At 36.8% G+C, this 20,082-nt stretch overlaps 1 protein-coding gene across 1 annotated transcript in view; it reads right to left on the reverse strand.

Annotated features, from left to right (window-relative positions):
- Positions 1-20,082, reverse strand: part of CFTR (CF transmembrane conductance regulator) — an 80,907-nt gene that overhangs the window by 22,890 nt on the left and 37,935 nt on the right. Inside the window, exons 12-21 of the mRNA XM_054399706.1 lie at positions 17,005-17,099; positions 14,364-14,450; positions 12,764-13,487; positions 11,346-11,474; positions 9,830-9,867; positions 8,471-8,724; positions 7,376-7,455; positions 3,201-3,351; positions 1,891-2,118; positions 1,008-1,108 (exon numbers count right to left, since the gene is read on the reverse strand). Of these exons, the coding sequence (XP_054255681.1) occupies positions 1,008-1,108; positions 1,891-2,118; positions 3,201-3,351; positions 7,376-7,455; positions 8,471-8,724; positions 9,830-9,867; positions 11,346-11,474; positions 12,764-13,487; positions 14,364-14,450; positions 17,005-17,099 (1,887 nt within the window). The remainder of the gene's footprint in view (positions 1-1,007; positions 1,109-1,890; positions 2,119-3,200; positions 3,352-7,375; positions 7,456-8,470; positions 8,725-9,829; positions 9,868-11,345; positions 11,475-12,763; positions 13,488-14,363; positions 14,451-17,004; positions 17,100-20,082) is intronic.

A 20,082-nucleotide genomic window follows, 5' to 3' on the forward strand; every position in this document is an offset into this window, starting at 1 on the left:
CTTCACTGTCACCATCCACCCCCATTATTATTTTTTTTTAATGATAACTCATTTCAGCTAATCAGGATTTAATGGTGTCCAAGATCTGCTGTAAAAGCTGTTTGTTTTCCAGTACTGAAATGGTTGGCTTGAGAAGCTGATTTAGGGTTCAGAGAGGGTATGACTGGATGTCGGATATTGTTTTTTTTTCTCAGAATTCTTCTTTTTTATTATTTTTTATAAGACTACTACATTTCTTTGAAAGAATTCTATCAAAAATAAAACCTAGAATGCCCAAAGCGTAAAGAGAGCAGTAACTATTGCATTTAGAAATAACATCTAAAACTTCTCCTACATTTAAGCTAAGGTACAATGAATACTGCAAGAACAAATATATTGTTTTTTTTTTAGTTTCCTGTCTGATTCTCATATCCCAACAAATAAGTGATGATGAGTTAACCTTGTGAAATATTTTGTTTTGAAGCCAATCCCAACTAACAGACTAATGACGCAAATTAAAGGGGTAAACACATGCAACTCTAAAGCCTTATGTCAGAGAGTATTTTACACAAAACCAGGAAAAGAACCATAGGGAAGTCTAGGACAAATTTTTAAAACACTATTGATTTTGCAGGAAAGGAGCTCAGAAACATCCATCATTATCTGCTGTGCACAGCACTTAAGTATAGCAAATAAGATGTATTATATAACTTGGTAAGGTATATAATTGTAACAAATCAACTCAAAGGCTTTTTGAAGTTTTCCCATCACTGCTGCATCTGCAATATGAATCCTCAAATGCAACCATTTGCTGTTGCCTATTCTATTCCTGGAAAATTTTTTTGATCACAGAAAAATTCAGTTTGTATTGTGCCAAAGCTGGTAGCTTGATAGGAAAAGTATGAGAGGTACTTTTTTGACACATCTGCCTGAAATCCAACTGTGAAAATATCTCACTGAACACCCATAACCAACAAAATAAGGCAATTTCTCAAAAGAATGCATGGCACAGTGTATTTTATGCTTACCAAACTATCCACATCTATGCTTGAGTTTACTGCCCACTGCAACGTTCCCATGATGTTCATAGCTAAAGTAAGAATAATGCCAACTCTACCTGGTCCATCACCTGCAGAGAGTAAAACACATTCAATTTATATTCAAATAAAAATCCAGTCGAAATCAGAAAATTAACATGTATGCTTTAACATATGTATTCACATCCTCTCTTATTTCATGGAGAAAACATGGATTTGTTAAGTGTATACAGGACTGAGATCTTAATCATCAGCCACAAGCAGCATTTCTAATACAAGTAAAGTAGCAAGGTATAGAGTGATTCCCATTTGTGTAGTGGCTTTACTGGGAGTGGTGAGCCATTTTAACGGGATTTTGAATGGAATTTGCAAAACTTCACACTGGAAAGAAGGTCAGTGTGTTGGGAATTAGAGAAATGGATGACTGTTTCTGCTGCTGCTGTGGCTTTAAAAGATCATTCAAACTATGCATGTCTTAGCCATTTGCAAATGAAAGGAACATTATCTTCTATTTACTAAAAAAGCTACACAGATGATAATCAACAGGCAAGCATTTCAGTACATTGACGTGGTTACATGAGTGTGGTTTAAAACACATGAGATTACTTGTACAGCAACTAAAGAGGAAAGATCTTCAGAAACTGTCTCCAGATTAATCCCTTTAATGACTTCTCTACAACATCAGACTGCAAATAATAATAGTTTAATTTCTATTTTAATTTAATCCTGTTTGCTATTATGACATGCTTAAATCAGTGACTAAAGTGTATGCTGGATTTTGCAACTGTTCTTTTCCCTCAGAAGTTTCTAGAGCTGAGCTGTTAGGCAGAAACAGAAGTCTTCCATTTCAGTACTGGTTGTAAAGTTACTATACCTGTAGTTATGATAGAGATGAATGCCACAGCAACGAAAAAGAGAACAAAAATCATTTCTATCCTCATCTGGAACCAGCGCAGCGTTGACAGGTAGAGAAACCAGTTTGCCGTGTGTAGGTTCAGGGCTTTGTGAAATAAGGTCTCAAAATATGGCTGCCTCCCGAAAGCTCTCAGTGTCCACAGCCCTTTTAAGCTTGTAACAAGATGAGTAAATATTGGACTCCGAGCTGTAAAGTGTTTAAATTAGAAACATCATAAACACTCATAAGCAAATACCTTTGATATACTGCAAATACACAGCCCTATGCTCTCACTAACGCCAGTGATTAATTTACATGTTGTTGGAGTACCTGATGGGTGTAATCCTAGCATAAGATATACAACAGCCTCTTGCACGAATGGGTTGACATTCCATTCAGTGTATTGCCAAGAAGGGATCACATTAATTCTTCATAGTTAGCATACAGCTTGGGGAAGCTCCTGGCCTACTGTAAGATGCCATAAAAGAAGGATGGCTCTGCCCCAGCCAAAATGAATTCTTGCAATTCTGACAACTTCATCAAATGAACTTTTTTTAGCACAGAACACTGTAATGCTTTGTATTCAACTGTACTGTCATGGTAATTTAAAGCAGATCTTGCATAACGTTATAAATGGTAAGCCAATGCTGGATCCCTGTGAACATCAAGGAAATTTAGATTTAGACCTGAGGCACTTCAGAATCACACTTAAGCAAAAGGGAAGATGATCATCAGTGTCTAAGACTCAGGACTGCTTTGCTTAGAATTTGCCAGTTTGTTGCAAAGCCAGACTGTAGTGTCTGATGTGCAAACCCACACTTCAGAATAAGGCTTTCCATTTTATTTGGAACATTGTAGTCTCTTCAAGTGGGGAGAAGAAGGAAATTTAGTCAAATGACTTTATCAGAAATAAAAGATCTTTGTAATCAGGACATATCTGTTCTACATTTTTCTCATACAGAAACAAACTTGTAGGGCATGTATCAATCTGACCACAATTTTTCAAGTCATGTTTACTCTCAAGAAAACTGTATGTCAGGACTTTATTTGTTTTCAGCTGCAGTGGTGATAAAGCCCACCTTTAAAAAGATCTTTTCCATTGGTCTTTGGCAGCAGAGCACTCAGTATTGGCTGCATCAGTAACAGCACTGGCTTTAAGGAGATACGTGCTCTGCTCCCAGAGACACCAGCATCTTGCAAGAGAAAAGGCAAAGAAGAAGCGAAAAGGTGAATCACTTCTCAACTGATTTGTTGTGGATTTAGAAATCTACCAATTTTGCTGCTCCTACCTTCAGATTCCAGTTGTTTCAGCTGCTGAGAAGTGTGGAGGAAGTATGCCCTTAACACAATAAAGGCTGCTATCACAGGCACTGATGCCAGGAAGATGTAGGGTTGTAATATTGAGACTACTGTTATAGCGCCAATCACAATCAGTATTAACTGTAGAATGAAAGAAAAATACTATTGATACAGTAAACTTGTCATTTGGTAGACTAGAGATCACTGACGAATCTTCTTCCCATGGCAACTACTTATTGTGTCAACAAATATAAAGTGCTAATCTAAGTAGAATTTGCAGCTGAGAACAAACCTCCATGAAAAGATCATGACTAACTGAGATCAGATGCATAACCTGTCAGAATAAGCTGCCATCTTTTCTAACAGAAGGAAGAAGTGTCTTCTGCAGTACAACCAGAATTGCAGGCTTCTAAATTATGAAGTCACACAATGTAAGAAAAATATTTGCAGTATCTGCATCAACCTCCCAAACCTTCTGGTGCTATCCAGGTCTTGTCTGCACTAGGCATACCAGACTATCAGGATCTGAGTAACAGACTCAGGCCAAGCAGTTTTTCTGAGGTTTCAGAAAACGTGGAAAGTCACATATCATTGCTTGGTCAAGGGACTGTAACTCACATATGAAACTAGCACCACTACTTGACCTGATCAGAAGACAGGAAATAGGTCATAAGAGGAGTTGTGGTATGAAATGTTAGCAGTTTTCAGAAGCAGAAGATGGTTTAAGGTGACAGATGACTCAAAAGGAAGAAAATCATTTAAGAGGTAATGTATTTAACCCACAAGAGACTACTACCATTCTCATAAGATCTCTTCTTTAGTATCTCCAGATTTAGCTAAATCAGGCCTTGATCTTTACTCTAGAAGTATCTTAAGAACTTAAACTGATTTTGTCTCTTACCTAAATCTGATGAAAATCAAGTATATCAGTCTACAAGGAATAGCAAAACTCTGCTTTGTATCAGGGTGTTACCTTTCACACTAAACAACTACATGAAACAGCAAATTTACCAGCCTAAAAGAACTGCAAATGGACAATTTGGACAAAATTATGAACGTCACATTGAAACATCACTGAAAATTACCAGTCAGCAAGGAAAGAGATGGAAAGCAAAACTAATTTCACATCAGGAAAAAAGCTGCAATTGGTGCCTTTGCTACTATATTCACATAAATCCAAGAATTTAAATTCCCAGTACTTCAAGTAAGAGGTCTCTCACGAACAGGTACATGTCTTCCAGATTTCCTTCCCTTTTTTCATCAGAAATCTGAGCAGTGCAGTAGCACTATCAAAGTTTATGGAAAAAAAAATATTGTAACAGCTGAACTAGTTAAAGATTTCTTTATTTTTCCTAATTTCTCTAAGAAGAATGGTGACACATGTATAGGACTGGTCTGTAACAATGCAAGAATGCATTTGTCTTTACTCAATAATTCAAAATGCAGAATTTTGAGCATTGTGTACCTCTAATTGTTAGGAAGTGAATGAGCTGTTCACTTGATATTGAGGTGAGTTATACAGCTCTCACATTACTTGAGATAAAAATCACACAGCAACTGTTTAAATTCCTATTTCTAATGTTTGTTCAGATTTTGCAAAAGCTACCATAATGTCCTCACTGCTGGTCCAACAGTTATTTCACTAAAAAGTTGAATATGAAAATTTGTGTTATTTCAATAACCCCAGACATAAAGTAACTGTAAAATCAAACAAAAGATGACACCTTCTTTAAAAGGGCAGTAGTAAAAATCGGTGTATAACCCAAACTTTGGCATATGGTTGGAGAATGGCAGTAGAAGGCTCATGAAACCCAGCTAAGAGCCATATTGATGTGCTGCAGAGGCCCCAGGTGGGGAGACACATTCCAGTGTTTCTTCTGTGTCATCTGTTTGGAAAATGCAGCTGGTGGTGGAGACAGCATTTTAGCATGGGTTCGAGGTAGTGATGACTGCAGCAGTCAATGTGGTCAACCAGTGGGGGTATATAATTTAGGGAAATCAGTCATGACCACAGACATAAATGTTCAATGAATTCACTATGACTTTTTGAGTGTGTCTACATTAAACCTTCAAGACAAGCAATATATGGTAACAGCATCTCACATGAAGGGTCTCTAAGAAATGCTGCTGCCACTGTAAGCACTGGTAGAAGACCAAGATGTGTAACTAAGTGGTAACACTACTGCACTCCTTAGCTGGCTTCAATTCAAACCCAAGACATATGGAAGCAGGTCAGACAGCTGTCAGAGGATACAATACAGATGTTATCTCTTGTCATTGATGTAAAGGTTGATACCATTTAATTTGTGGGAAACTAGTTATCTCACAGTGACTGGAGAGTAGCTCTGACCTCTTTTATCCTTAATCCTGAAACAAAAGCCCTGCTCTCTAATATGTATAATGCCTATAAAAGTCCTAAGAAAAACTATTTCATTAAATCCACAGCTGCAACAGAGAAGAAAGCAGTGTGTCTAAACAAGGAGTCAGCCAGAGTCATATACCAGCTCATTTTCACAGAAGGGAAGTGATCCTTCCCCTCTCTTCAGCACCCGTGAGACAGTGCCAGGGCATTTCCATACAAGAGAGATACAGACATAGTGGAGTGAGCCCAGTGAAAGGACTTGAAAATGATAAATGGACTGGATCACCTCACATACAAGGACAGGCTGATAGAGCTGAGATTGTATACCCTTAAGAGAAGGCTTAGGAAGACCTTATCACTTCAGTATAAATATCTGGTGGTACATGAAGGATTCAGAGAAGGTCTCAATGTCCATGTTTACTCATTCAGCAAATCTTTGTGGCATCAGCAGGACATGAAGTAGAGCTGTAGTGTCCTTGAACCGCTTCACATGGAATTGCATTACTCCCTCTAAAGTCATGAGCCAAAATTATCAATTAATAGCAAAGACACAGGGGAAGGATTTGATTTTGACAGACAGTCCTGGTGGTAGGGATTGCAAAGCAGAGCAAACTCACAGACAGAACAGTCAGTCTGTGCAGCAGAGTGTTGGACTTAATCATGTCATGCCTGCATATCTTCTAAATAAAGGTAGGGAAAAACAGGAGAGCTGGGGAAATTTTGCTTTTATTTCTTAAATATTCATCTTGTAGATGAGGAAAAGATGATGTTGCAGCATTGGTGGTCAGACATTAATGAGGGGTACTGAGATAGCCATAGCACTCAGAATAAGCAAGATGAGTAGCAAACAAAGGCATCCTTCTTGAGAAATGCTGAAATTCCCTCTCTGTATTTCTTCAATGTTCTCTTCAGTGTCAAGGAAAAGAAAGGTTGTTCACAACTCAAGATTTTGCAGTGCATGATGTTTACCAGGACATGTGCTGATAATAAGGCTTTCCATAAAAAAAAAAAAAAAAGCAGCTTTCAATTCTGTGACTCAGGAATACAGAATTCGTCCATGACTTAGAGTTATCTAAAGCTCTCCTCCATCACAAACCCATCCAGTGCCTGATGGACTCAGCTTAGATCCTAGAGACTCACAGAAAGCCAGGAAGACATGAAGGATAAAAGACAAAATTAGACAGTCAAACTTGTGCTGGGGAAATATATATTAAAAAAAAAAAAAAGACAAAACTGCCCAATTGAGAGCTGAAGGCACATCATCATGGGACAAACTGTGCATTAAGGCAGACCTGGAAGATTTTCTATAGAAGATAAAAGAACAGAAAAACAAAGACTACATTCAACAAGAGAAGTAAATTAAGGGTGATGCTGGCTAACTGGCAACAGAAGCATCTAAGGAGGTAAAGTCACAAAAATAACTGAACACAATCAAAGATAGCTTGGGGAAAAAAAAAGAGCTAAAATAACTGAAAGAAACTAAGGAATGCCTGTTACATGCTTGAAGTTGAATGTGAGCAGCAGTAGGGATACTTGTACTGTGGGGAGCCTGCAGGGCAAGTATGTTTCTGAGCCTGACTATTGAAAGTGGTTTCTACAAACAATGTAGGTACATATATAGGCAAGTGCTAGGAAGTTGACTTACAAGCAGCAATGTAAATAGATACACATGTTGAAAAAAAGGAAGGGGGATTCATTCTAATTGTTATTCCTTCTTGTTATTATGGTTTCTTTTGCATGATGTATGGTTGAAACTTTACAGTGCTGTAAGACAGCAAAATTTACATCTTTTATTCTACAAACCTGAACGAAGTCAAATACTGTAAGTGGAAGCAAGTCATCCAGTACTGCTGTATCTTTTGAGAATCTGTTAAGCATACCACCTATGGATTAAGAAGAAGAAAAGGAGAAAAAAGGCAACTATATTAACACCCAAAGATCCTACATTTATTGCTTGAGCAAAAAGTACAAATTTTATGAATAAAAAAATATGAAAGATCAGTACAAGATTTTTTCTAGTACAAGCAATTTCATTACAGCTTAGTCCAGCTACAGCTTCTTTCCCCGTTGATGAATTTGGCTTCTGTTTCAGCTCTTGGAATATTGGAAAACCAAGAAACGTAAGTAGACAGGACAGAAACAGAGGTACAAAGCTTAAGGTCTGCACCCCTTATGCAATAGGCTGTGCTTATAAACAGGTAATTTGCACACCAGCATTGCCATAAGTTTGTACATCATTTTTTTAGCTGTTGAGTAGGATTACTGTGTTAATCACCAGGTAACAACAGAATTAAGAATGTAATAGGAAAATAAAGGATAAACTCTAGTTATATTGTCATTTTCCATTGTTTCCAGTAACCTAGTGCACACCAGTAAGAAAGCTATGGGATAGGAATTTTGTGTACACTGGGAGATGGAATTAGCTGCAACAGTTGAACTCTGTATCAACTCCAGAGCCAAATCTGAATACACATACCATTATTCACGCTAGTTGATGTTTAATGTCATTTTAGTAGGATTACTTGTTAAATAAAGCACTACTTATCATCCACACCTGATTCCTTGTCACTCACCACATAGTTGAATGCATCTTTTCAGTTGCAGTTTTAGTCAGTCTATTCATTAGAAGTTATTCTAGTTTTATCAAACAGTTAACATCTAATCTTCTCCAATTCACAAGGTGATATTTCAGAATCAGAACTGACAACTGAAATATGTCACATTTAAAGTGCAATCAAGGTTCATTAAAAGATTCACAAATTACTTTATGTGGGAAATTCTTAACATTGAGCTTGACTGAAAATGTAAATGAAAAGCAACAATATTCTTTAGCAGAATGAAAACTGTTTAATTGAAATTAAACCCATACATGACTCAATCAGTTCACATCTAAGTTACCTGCTTTCCAAGAGTTGAACGCTGACATAGGTGCATGAAGAACCGCGTGAACCATCTTTTGATGAAGAGTTTTGGACACTGTTATAAGTGTATGCACAAGGGGCAGACCTCTGAATATTCCCATGGCAAGCAGCGTATCTGCCACTCCCACGTAGATATAGATGATGTAGTAGGTGCTAGTGTCAGTGATAATCACAGGAGGTTTGTCAGAGGTACTGTTGTCTGATTGTGTTGCATTTGCTTTCAAAGCTGTCCTGTGTGATGGAAATTGAAAAACACATTACTGGAAATTGTGAGGTTTCTCTCTTTTATTGTACTGAACAACTAGTACTACAATTTTCTTTGTTTTAAAACTGTTTATATACCTGTATATATATAATTTTAAATATTGTCCTGAGTGTATGAAATGACTCCTATCAGTATCTTCAGTACCTTTTTTGACATTAGTTGCAATTGTGCAATGAAGGGTTTTTACCAAGATGGAAATTAAGCCATTTATGTATAACTACCACCCCTCCAACAGTTTTCTCCAAACAACTGTGAAAATGTACTGCTTTGGTATTCTCTTGCAAATCTACTTCCTGTTTAATCACTGACAAGACTAGCCTGATCAAGGAAAATTCATCCACTACTTTTAACCAGGAAAAATAGTGTAAATGTTGAAGAAAGTGAAATACTATGGAAGTAAAATGCTTTAGATGTTCTACACAAACCAAAGACCTTAGTGACCTATTGTAAGGAGATATTAACATAAATCCCTCCTCTTCCAGACCAGACCTAAGTCACCATATGCCTTCTATACTAAAACATGCAGACTTAAGTCTGCAGGACAAAAAGGAGGATCAAAGGCTTTAACCCAGGAAAAGCCATCCCTCTGCTCAGTATATTTTAACCTTCACCAGCCTGACCTTGTAGCTTCTGGGAATTTTTTATACATGAGCAGGGGAAACGAGAAACTGCTCCTTAAAATGCTCCTAAGCAAATGTCTCACCTAGCACCTCTGAAAGACAGTGGTGAAACACAGTGTACTCAGGATAATCAAGTCCATGCATCTCTGGAGTAAGCTGACCCAGGAAAAGTCTTGCATGAGTTATATGCTCAATAACAAGGCACAAACCATTTGATTGTTAGCACTTAAAGTACCAGCTTAAGATACCACCTATATGAAGTATTTAGGCCACCCATCAATGTACCATTTTTAAAAATATAAGATAGTGCTTATCCATATAGAATTCTGGTGGAGTTTATTTATTGTTTATATATAAAAAATAAATTAAAAAAACCCAACACAGCAAAGCACAAACAAAACCACAAACATAGGAGTCCCGAGTTTCTCAATAAATGATAACTGCTACTCACTTTTTAAGAAACCATAACCCAGCAAGAGAAGCAGCTACCTGAGACCAAAGAAAACAGAGTCACTTTTTTTTGTCTTGTCACATTATGCATTTTTTCTTACTTACCTTCTTTCACTGAGTTTGTCATTGTCTTCAGTGAGAGCATTATAAACTGATGGAAGGAAAAATTTCTTGACATCATACCTACTTCTCTGTCCCAGAAACCATTTAGTACATCCCACCTGGAAAGCTACATTTAGACTTGTATTACAATCAGGCTCTCAAGTGCCTAAATACTCTTTTATTGGTTTTTACCATAACAAAGGCTTGCTATGCATTCTTAATGACAAAGAATGTTCACTCCATGCTTTAACATATTTCAAGTTTTAAAGAGTATTTCTTGATGGCCCTAAAAGAATAAATCTCTCCACATCTTCAAAGGCAGCTCTTCAAATATGAATGTCAAACCCTTAACGTCACTATTTTTGTATTGCTGTTGTTGATATCAACATTTGATACATCTATTTGTCTGAAAGAGCTCTCTTGCTAGCCTTACATAATTCTCTACATAACCTGATTAAACCCTTTTTATTGTGAGATGATTCCTTTGCAAGACATTTTGTTGTCTGCCTGCTGAGACACTGGAGATCTTCATCTAGACCACTACATTTCCAGCTGTTCTATTTCTGCCTATGAACTTTTCAATAAGGTTTAAAACCATTACAGCACTGGTACAGGAATGTATTGCAGTAACAGTTCAGCATGTAATCAAAGTCTTCTCCTTGGAAACCAGTAACTTTTGCCGATCTTACAGTAAATAACTCAAGACTGACTGTGATGCCCTGAATTTAAGCATTTGTAAGGATCAGCCTCCTTTTACAAAAATATTTTTACATGTCCCAACAGAATGCCTTTCTCAGCTCAACTCCTAACAACAGAGTTGTTTTTCAGATGTGAAGATGAGGGTAAGCAATATTGTGACAGAAAACTTCACAAAGTCTTTCTATATAACTGCTCTTCTTCCAGTTCAGCAACCCTACTCCCTGGATATTACATCTATGGACAATTTTGAGCCACCTAAGCAAGCTACACACACACACATACACACCCAAATATTGGAAGAACATACAACTGATGCCCTGTTTCTGGCGATCTATTTGGACTTGCCTTGGAAGCTACAACAAAACAATCCATTCTAAATCTAAAATAACATCTCCAGAATTTCCACAATAGTCCCACCCAGCTCTCAAGGCTGTCAAAACTTCACTTTCAGTTTGCCACTACTTTATCAATTCAGCACCGGAATGATCATCATTAGCCTCCTTTCATTTTCTAAGGTTAGAAGGGTGCAAACTGTTAGCACAGGTATTTCATCACTTGAACTGTAGAAAGGTCACTGCCACATCACTTAACAGCAACTGCAATACGTACAAGAGCTAAAGTCTTTATGTTTTTATCCCTTTATCCTTTTATCACAAACAACAGGTTGAACAAGCATCATTTTTAGTTACGTGATGTAGAGCACAGAGTGTTCTTACCTCAACTAAGAACACAGTCACACACAAAATTAGAACAAAAATCAAGTTTTTGTGGATGGTAACATATCTGAAATAGGTATTCCATGTGGTAACAGTCCCCATGCTTTCAGCATCATCAGTGAAGCATTCCTGTCAAAGAATTGATAAGACCATAGTAAGAATTATAATAACATCTATATATGAGAATTTTGGACATATGAATGCTGTCATTCTTTCTGCTAACTCACTCCAAATAATTGAATTGCTGCATGGCTGATACTGTCTGGAGATGAAGGTACTGACTAGTTCAGTCATATTTGACATAACAACACAGTTTAGAGATATTTGAAACTTTCAGATAACACTGAAAGAAGCAACCAAGATTTGTCCAACTCTATCAGAAATCCAGAAATGGTTAATCAATAGCTATTTTCTTTGAATTGAGGTTATTATTGTGCTGTTAGATTAAATTTGCAAATATTCTGAGGGTTGGTTTTGGTTGTAGTTTTTTTTCCCTGCTGTGAAAACCTGAGCTGTACTTCATCAAATTACAAGTTTTATTTCTTGTAGATATTTTTCCATCTAGAAAATTACTTCAGAGAATTTTCCAATCCTGTGAAAGTCAGCTATCTGTTTTGAAAATGAAAGTAGCTCATTATGACCATTTAATAGTTAATAAAAAAAAGGAATTTTGGACCAGTTTTTGGTATAAAACTCAACCTTAGTTGCATAACTTCCAGCACATCCATAAAAATAAAATAACATTCAGCTTAACTCCTCTTCTCATGATCTGTAACACAATGTAAGTGTTAAACAGTCTGAAAAATTTGTCATATTTGATCAAATTTAAAAACTGTGCTGGTACTTCAAGTGCATTTTATTTTTTTCCATGAACCTTAAGGTCAAATGTCAGTTTTACATAAATGCTTTAAAAAATATTTTACATATTATGGTTTCAAATTTCATTTTAGCATAAGTAATCTTAGAGATAGATCAAAGGGCAGAAGATTTAAATTTTGTTTTGAACTTCTCTACAGATACTGTTCAAAACCACAAAAAATCAGGCAAAAAATTGAGGATTGCAATTATTTCCAGATGATATTTGAGTTTTTTTTAAAAAATATATCACATATACTCAAAAAAAATATGCCACAGATAAATACTGCATTAGGAATGATGTAGTCAAATAGAATCACAGAATCACAAAATTACAGAATGTTAGAGGTTGGAAGGGACCTCCAGAGATCATTGAGCCCAACACCCTTGCTAAAAAAAGGATCACCTATAGGGTAGTCTGCACAGGAATGCATCCAGGTGGGTTTTGAAAGTCTCTGGAGAAGGAGACTCCACAACTCCTCTGGGCAGAACAACATATGGGAAGTATATTGAACTAAGCTATCACCATATCAAAACCCAAGATGAATGTAAATAACACAAACCTTCAAATCCTCTTCACTGATTTCATCAGTTATGTCCAAGACACTGTCTCGTGACAAGCGCCTGGCGTAGATGTCTATCTCAGAAGCCAGGTTTGTCTGAGGCACCATAGACATTTTCCGAAACGTTGTACTTCCCTTTTTGGAAAAGTTAGGTCCATAGTTCACAGAGGTGCCTGTCATCAAGTTTAACACAGATTGCCTCCTCCGACCTTGCAGCATATGGTCAGTGTTTAGCATGCTACTCCGGAGCATTCCTACATCTCCCTGTTCCAAGTCAGGTACCAGCGAGAGTCTCCTTTCTGGTGGGTCATCGTCTATCCCGTTGACTTGGATCCCATTCTTCTGCACTACTGAAAACTTCCTACTTGCATTAAGGGGGTTAATAATGATGGAGTTCTTCCTTTTGTCATTAAAATCTGATGTTTGTTTAAAAGATTGCTTCTTTATTTCATTTCGTGATCCCGTGCCTTCTCCTTCAATGGAAAATCGCCGGAGAGTCTCAGTTAGAATTGAATTTCTTCTCTCTGCACTGAACTGGTCAAAAGAATCAAATCCCATCAGCTCTGAGCTGAATTCTGGCCGTTGACCTTGGAGTTCAGAAAACGTTCCATAAAAATAGCAGCTCCCCTCGTGTAAAATTAATATTTTGTCAGCAATCTTTAAATGTTCCAGTTTTGAAGTAACCAAGATCCTAGTTTTATTCGCCATCAACTTGCACACACAGCTATAAAAGATGAAAATGTTTAACATGATACTTTTTTCTTCATGATTAAATATTTATTTATCCCTTTCACTCTGAATTTATTTGATTTTATCTGCCCCCGTTCCCACTATGAGCAGTCTTGGGTACTCCCTCAAACTATAAAGATGGTGTTAAGACTGAAATGTGTAAAGGGTGAGTCCTTTATCACAGGAACCAAAAAAAAGACAGACATTTTAATCACATTCGGGTCAATCTCAATACCACAGTTCAACATAAAAACTAAATATTCCTTTTCATCCTAGGGTTACTTAGATCTTTTGCTACCAAACTTTGAGATACCATCTCAATTTCAAAGCTTTAATCTTATGATATCTGAAAAGTTCATGGCTGCCACCATGTGTCGTTACTGTTTTGAGCTACCCAACCAGGACAAGCCAAAAGTCTGTCTTTGGCTGACCTGCTGCAAATCCCTTGGCCAGTGGGCACTTTCAGGTGACCAGTCTTTCAGTGATTAGGAAAAAACAAAAAAAAGAGAGATAAAATACAGCTTTTTTGTACAAATTTGTACTTAAAAAGAGGGTGTTTTAAAATTAAAGCCTTTCTGGTACACAGACACACCAGATATAAAGCCATGCTTTATAGAGGGAGTGAGGGACTGTAGTAAGCTCAGTATGTTGAGATGGAAGAGTGAGCAGTAATGTTCACACCTGGCCAGCCTTGTTCTCAGCACAGTATGCTAACACAAAACACTCACTCACAAGAATATCTAAAAACAATCCCCAAAAGGTGTAATTTTGATTACATCAGTATCTTTGTAGTTATTAAATTTTTGTTCTTGGTTTTACTTTATGCTGCTTAGTGGGATTCTTAAATGCAATCTTTCAAAACATACAATACCTTTCAAATATCTCTTTTTCCGTAAAAATATCCAAATGCCCAAAAGGAGAATCCAGGAGATACAAATCAGCATCTTTGTACACTGCTCTGAACAGAGAAAATGGAAATGGCATTAACTTCCACACGTCTTATAAAATTACATAAATATAACTTAAAACCAATGCCTTTGCAATTTTGTCTCAAGAACTTGCAGTTGACATTTTTACACCATGAGTATGGAGTTGGACTTCAATGTCAAATGTGTTTATAAGACCCCTTTAAATAAAGCCTTTCCTTGCTGCAGACTGCTTTACAAACTGGCTAAGTTTTCCATTGATTTCTGTGCAAAGGAAGCTATGCAGATGTCTAAAGAACTGTTTATATCCTGAATCTAACAGCCCTCATCAATGTACAATGACCATTTCCATGGGAATCTAGTGCCTACTGTAATGTCTTCTGGTGCCTGAATGAATATTGCATATATGTAAATAAGTGTGTTGAAAGACTTAGGTCTCAGCATTTCATTTTTTAAGTGTTTCAAAATAACTGGTGGGAAAAGACAAGTACATTGGTGAGCTATGATCCTGCAAACATCTGAAAAGGAACTGTACCATATCTTGGGTTCAGGAAAGAAAAACTATTTGTAAAATTAGGGCCTTGAGCTGTATGTGCTTGTGTGTGGCTCACTGAGTCCTAAACCTGTGATTAAGAGGTTGTTTTAGAAATCAGGTTTCCACAGAAGTTCACAAAGTCCCTTGCCTTCCTCTGTGAGCATGAAAATGATGTGGTATGACTCAGGAAGTGATTAGTAAACAAAATGTGAATAGCTGCATTTCACTACTTTCTGAAGTAGTGTAAAAATTAGTTTTAAAATTATTATATTAAACAATGTGAAAATGTTTATGCACTGGGAGAAAAAGCCCTCAGTAATAGTGTATACTGCTAATAAACCAAATGGTTTTATTAAAAAATCCTCTATCAATATGGCTTTCACTGACCATACATTATGATGTAGTGGTTGCACAACCACAAAAGAGATACAGCATTTGGGGCACCTTCATCAGCAATAATTTTGCAGGTTTTTTCCTAGAATAGAGGTAGCACTCAAATTAGAGCTATAATTTGTATGTTGGACTTAGTAGCTGCACATTAACTGGCTTTATGGTACCAGGCCAGTAAGCTAGCTCAAATCCAGGGCATGCAGTTTTTAACCCTCGGTCCTTTCTTTACCTAAGTTGTAACTGCATGCACTGACAGTGCTCTGTGAGAAACATTGCCTCAGACAGTCTCCATCTGCTTCTCATGACAACTGGTTGATGGAACTTCCAGCAGGGGTTCTCATTTCACATGACTGCACAGAGTACCTTAGACACAGGTATGCACCAAGTCCAAGCAAATGATGTCTGGATTATCATCAGTGCAAATAGTCACAACCTGAGGCTGTAATTCTAAATTTTCTCCTCTAATTTTCTCACATCTTCATCTGAAACCCACGCCTCAACACCTGCGCACCTTGCAGCATGCTGAGCTTAGATTGGAGCCCAAGTAAAATGTAAATCAAATACAGCTACTGTGTTTGGGACATGCAATCATTTAAAAAATTATAATTATATAGCTGACAATAAATATATCAGTTCTGTGACTCTCCAGTAAATGAAATGTAACAATCCGAAGTGTCAGATGTGATTATTCATAAAATCTGGAAGATATTTCATATAAATGTTGCATTTAAAATTAAAATCTAAGTACGCTGTATTGGTTGGGTTTTTTCTCTGAAAGCTTTGCCTGGCCCTGCCCTTCTCTCTTACCTTACAGATAAGATAAAAAAAGAATAATCCATATGTCTCTTCCCTCTCACAAATCCACTAGAAAGATCCTCTCTGTTTTGATGAAGCCATCTTTTAGCCTCACACAGACATGTACATCTTTCATGGGATGCAAGTGTGGATCATTATAATGTGATTTTCCTTCTATCTGGTGTTTTTGAGCATGGGAACCAGCACAATTTGCACTTGGCACAGAAATAAATGGGGCCATTTACACATCAGAGCTGTCATTACCGGATTTCTGATGATAGCTAAGTGATTCTGATGAAACACACAGCTAATTTATAAGACAAACACCTATGTTATTGTTCTGCAGACCTTCAGAATTACTTACTAACATTGGAAGGTCAAATGGACAAGGCCAGACCATTATTCACAGGTAATAATTATTTACAGGCAAATAATTAGCAACATTTTTTGAAACATGGCCTTTTTTTTTTTTCTTTTTTTGTTATCAGCAGACAGAAAGTATGTCATTAATCAGTGTATAATCTGCTTTATAGAAGTGTCATAGCAGGGAAGGATACTTAAACATATCTTTCTATGGATTTTTTCAGAAGTTAGCTATATTTAAAGGTCTGAATCTCCAAAGAGCATCTTGCATGAGAAAGACTCCACAGCTGAGCCATAGTATGCATGTGCCATCAAAGTTTTAAAATTCTATAAATAAATATGCCAGTGTATCACAAACACAATTGCATAGCAAAACTCATATTTTTGATAGTAAAATGAGGATATTTATTTAACAAGACTTGGTCCACATGTATTTAAGTGATTAGTCATAACACTCTCCTTATAAATGAAGCAGTACACCACATAGAGAGTAAAACACTCACCTTGCTAGTGAGATTCGTGCTCTCTGGCCTCCACTCAGAATGATTCCACCTTCACCAAGCACTGTGTAATCTTTGTCTGGGAACTTGGAGATGTCCTGTTAACAATTTTATTTTTAAGAATCAGACATATTTTCCATATCCAAGAAACTGAAGCTACAGACTGGACAGAAGCGTAGTGTACAACAGTGTACAGACAGATTAGACAGAAGTTGTGGGAAAAAAAATAAAAAGGTCCCATAGAGGCTTATTTCTTTCATTTGTTTATGTAGTCAGAAATGGTGATAGAAGAAAACATCATTCTATCATAGAGAGGAATCATGATCTACAAGATCTCATGAACAAATATTTGTCTTAATTACTAAATCCCCCCAAAAGCAAGGAAAGTACCTTCATACAATAGAACCCAATATGTTAACCATTTGAGTGTTCTATCAAATAATAATGATAAATGCATTTGCCACTGAAGTTAGAGCAAAGAGCAAACCCTGGAGCTGCTCTCTTCAAAACTCAGGGAAATGTATACTTTCAGGCAAGTTCATTTAAAAAGGCTTACACAAAATACCTAGTGGGAAATGCCAGGAATGCTCAAGACTTGCAAACGTTTGGGAGTCAAACTCTACTGCTTGGGCTGTAAGTAACTTACAACTCATGACTAAGCTAAAAATTAATCCTGAGCCAGTGATAAAAATTGAAAATACCACCTCACTCTCACATGAAACAGAGAAAGAAGAAAAGGATGTACATCCTCATGCCCCACCAACAGAGGTGGCCAGGAATTTTCTTGAGAGGAGTATTTAGCACAGAAAATGAGGATCTAGGCAAACCACAATAATTCATGGAAGCAGAGGCATAGAGAATGGTTTGAGGGCTGTCTAGTTTTTCTTCTTTTACAGTACCTCAGATAAAAAAATATTAACCCTGCGTTAAGCCTTACCTGGCCTATATCATTAAGCTGATACAATGACAACATTATAACTGTGGTATGGGTCGATTCAGGGGACTTCTCACAGAAATCTGGGCTGGATGACATCCCTGAGGACCTAGCTTTCCAGTGAGTAGGACTTCAGGGCAGTTTGCCAAGAAAATTTGGATTTTAAGTTGAGCTAACCTCTAAAACAGGGTACAGAGTCAAATATAAATCAATACAGCGTCAAATATAATCCAATTTTGATTATCCCTATTGCAACTTTGATGCTTAATCATTCTCTGTTGGGCAGCCCTTTGGCTTTCCAAGCCTCAAAGGTTTTGCAGAATAAATAAATAAATAAATAAATAAATAAATAAATAAATAAATAAATAACTAAATAAATTTCCTTCCAGATAAATATTTCCTTCTTCCTCCCCTGTAAATTGCCCTGACCTCAGGAACAGAGTAAACAATGCTGTTCAGTCCTGGATCAGTGACAGATACAAGGTCCAGCCACTCAAGGACTAGAAATTGACTGCCTGATCTGTCAGGAAATGGGAGATTCTCCCAACTCTTTAATTTGGTAATAGCGTTTACTTCCTGGCTTAGAGGATTCTAACCTAAAATCAAGATGATCTTATGTATGGAAAATCTATTGCAGGTGACTTACTTAAACTCTTCTCATGTTACTAGTTATTTCACTCTTATAAAAGGAGAGCCAAGCAAGCAAATCCCTGGTACTAACAAAACAGATCAGGTATTGATACAAAATGGGATTTGAAAATCAGTGCCAGCAACATTTTTAATAGAAGATTTTCTGAATATGACAAAATTATCTTTTCATAAATCATGAAATAATTAGGGAGAATATATGAAATTCTGGCATAAAAGTTTTTCTGGCACTTATTTGAGACGATCTCCTCAGATCACTTGTGGTTTCATTTTGCATATAACAGTCGTGTTATTAATCTGTAACTTCAACATTTACCCAATATCTGCACCTGAACATTGGGATTTGCATGGTTCAGTATATAGATGTCTAAGAGGATTTAAACACTTGCCCAGTTCTACCAGTACCGAGGTGCCATTTGTGCTTCCTTCAAAAAACACCCAGGTGAAGAACTGGACTTAGTGTGTCTTCCCCTGCAAACAGGGTAAAACACTATCCCTACTGGAATTAATTCCAGGGCTCCCATTGTTTTAAATGGTGGGATTTCGTCAGATATATTTCTTTGCATGTGTGTCAACATGGAAATTTAATCAGACTTTTAATGAGTTCCCCTTCTGCTCTCTTCCACCCTTCACCTCAGGATAATATATGGGACGGAACAGACAAAGAACTTTGCAGGCTATAATTGTAATAATTAAAAAATGTTTAGTAATTTCTTTCAAAGGTGTAAACAGTGTGATGAAGTCCAATAGACACACAATGCTATTTGCTGGAACATGCATTACCTATTGTAAAAAAGTACATAGGGCTGGTCCAAATACATCCTTGCTGTCATTTTATGCAGGAAGTGAAATCAAGCCAGGGACAAGCCTAATGTAATGATGTTGATTGGCACAAAATCCAGCATATTAATGGAGTAGCCATGGATATTTTTTTTAACATATTTATTTCTGAATGCTTAAATTGAGAACACTATTGGTAACTATTCTGAGAACAGCCTCACAGTTCCCATAGACATTAATTACTTTCCTGGGTGATTTTTATATCAGGAGCTAACAAGTCTCAAGTTGTACACCCAAGGAGAAGGTACCTCTTTTGTTATAAACATTTCCCATATTTATTTTCACAGTTCCCAGACACGCACACACCCCCTTCACATTTCTATCTCCTTCTCACCTACCAGAGTACACCCTTTTTGGCCTTCTTTCCATTTGTGTTTTAAAGAAGCTGCCTCTGAACACACTTTGCAATTCTCTTTATGTCATATGGACTCTTTGCAATAAAACAGAGGGGAAAAAATAGTGAAGTCTTTATTGTACAAAACGCCAAGTAATCAGAAGCAGTATTAAGGGGTTCAAGCTGGAGCTGCAATTCTGTTCCACCCTATTTGATAAGTTTTCTCCTTAGCTATATAAGAGGAAGATTTTCAGAAAATAAATTATCTTGGAAGTAAGACAGGTATAAACTAAATTCCAAAACTGGAAGTTTTAAAGTTTTGAAA

This window comes from Indicator indicator, chromosome 3, assembly GCF_027791375.1.
Source record: "Indicator indicator isolate 239-I01 chromosome 3, UM_Iind_1.1, whole genome shotgun sequence".
Taxonomy (NCBI): domain Eukaryota; kingdom Metazoa; phylum Chordata; class Aves; order Piciformes; family Indicatoridae; genus Indicator; species Indicator indicator.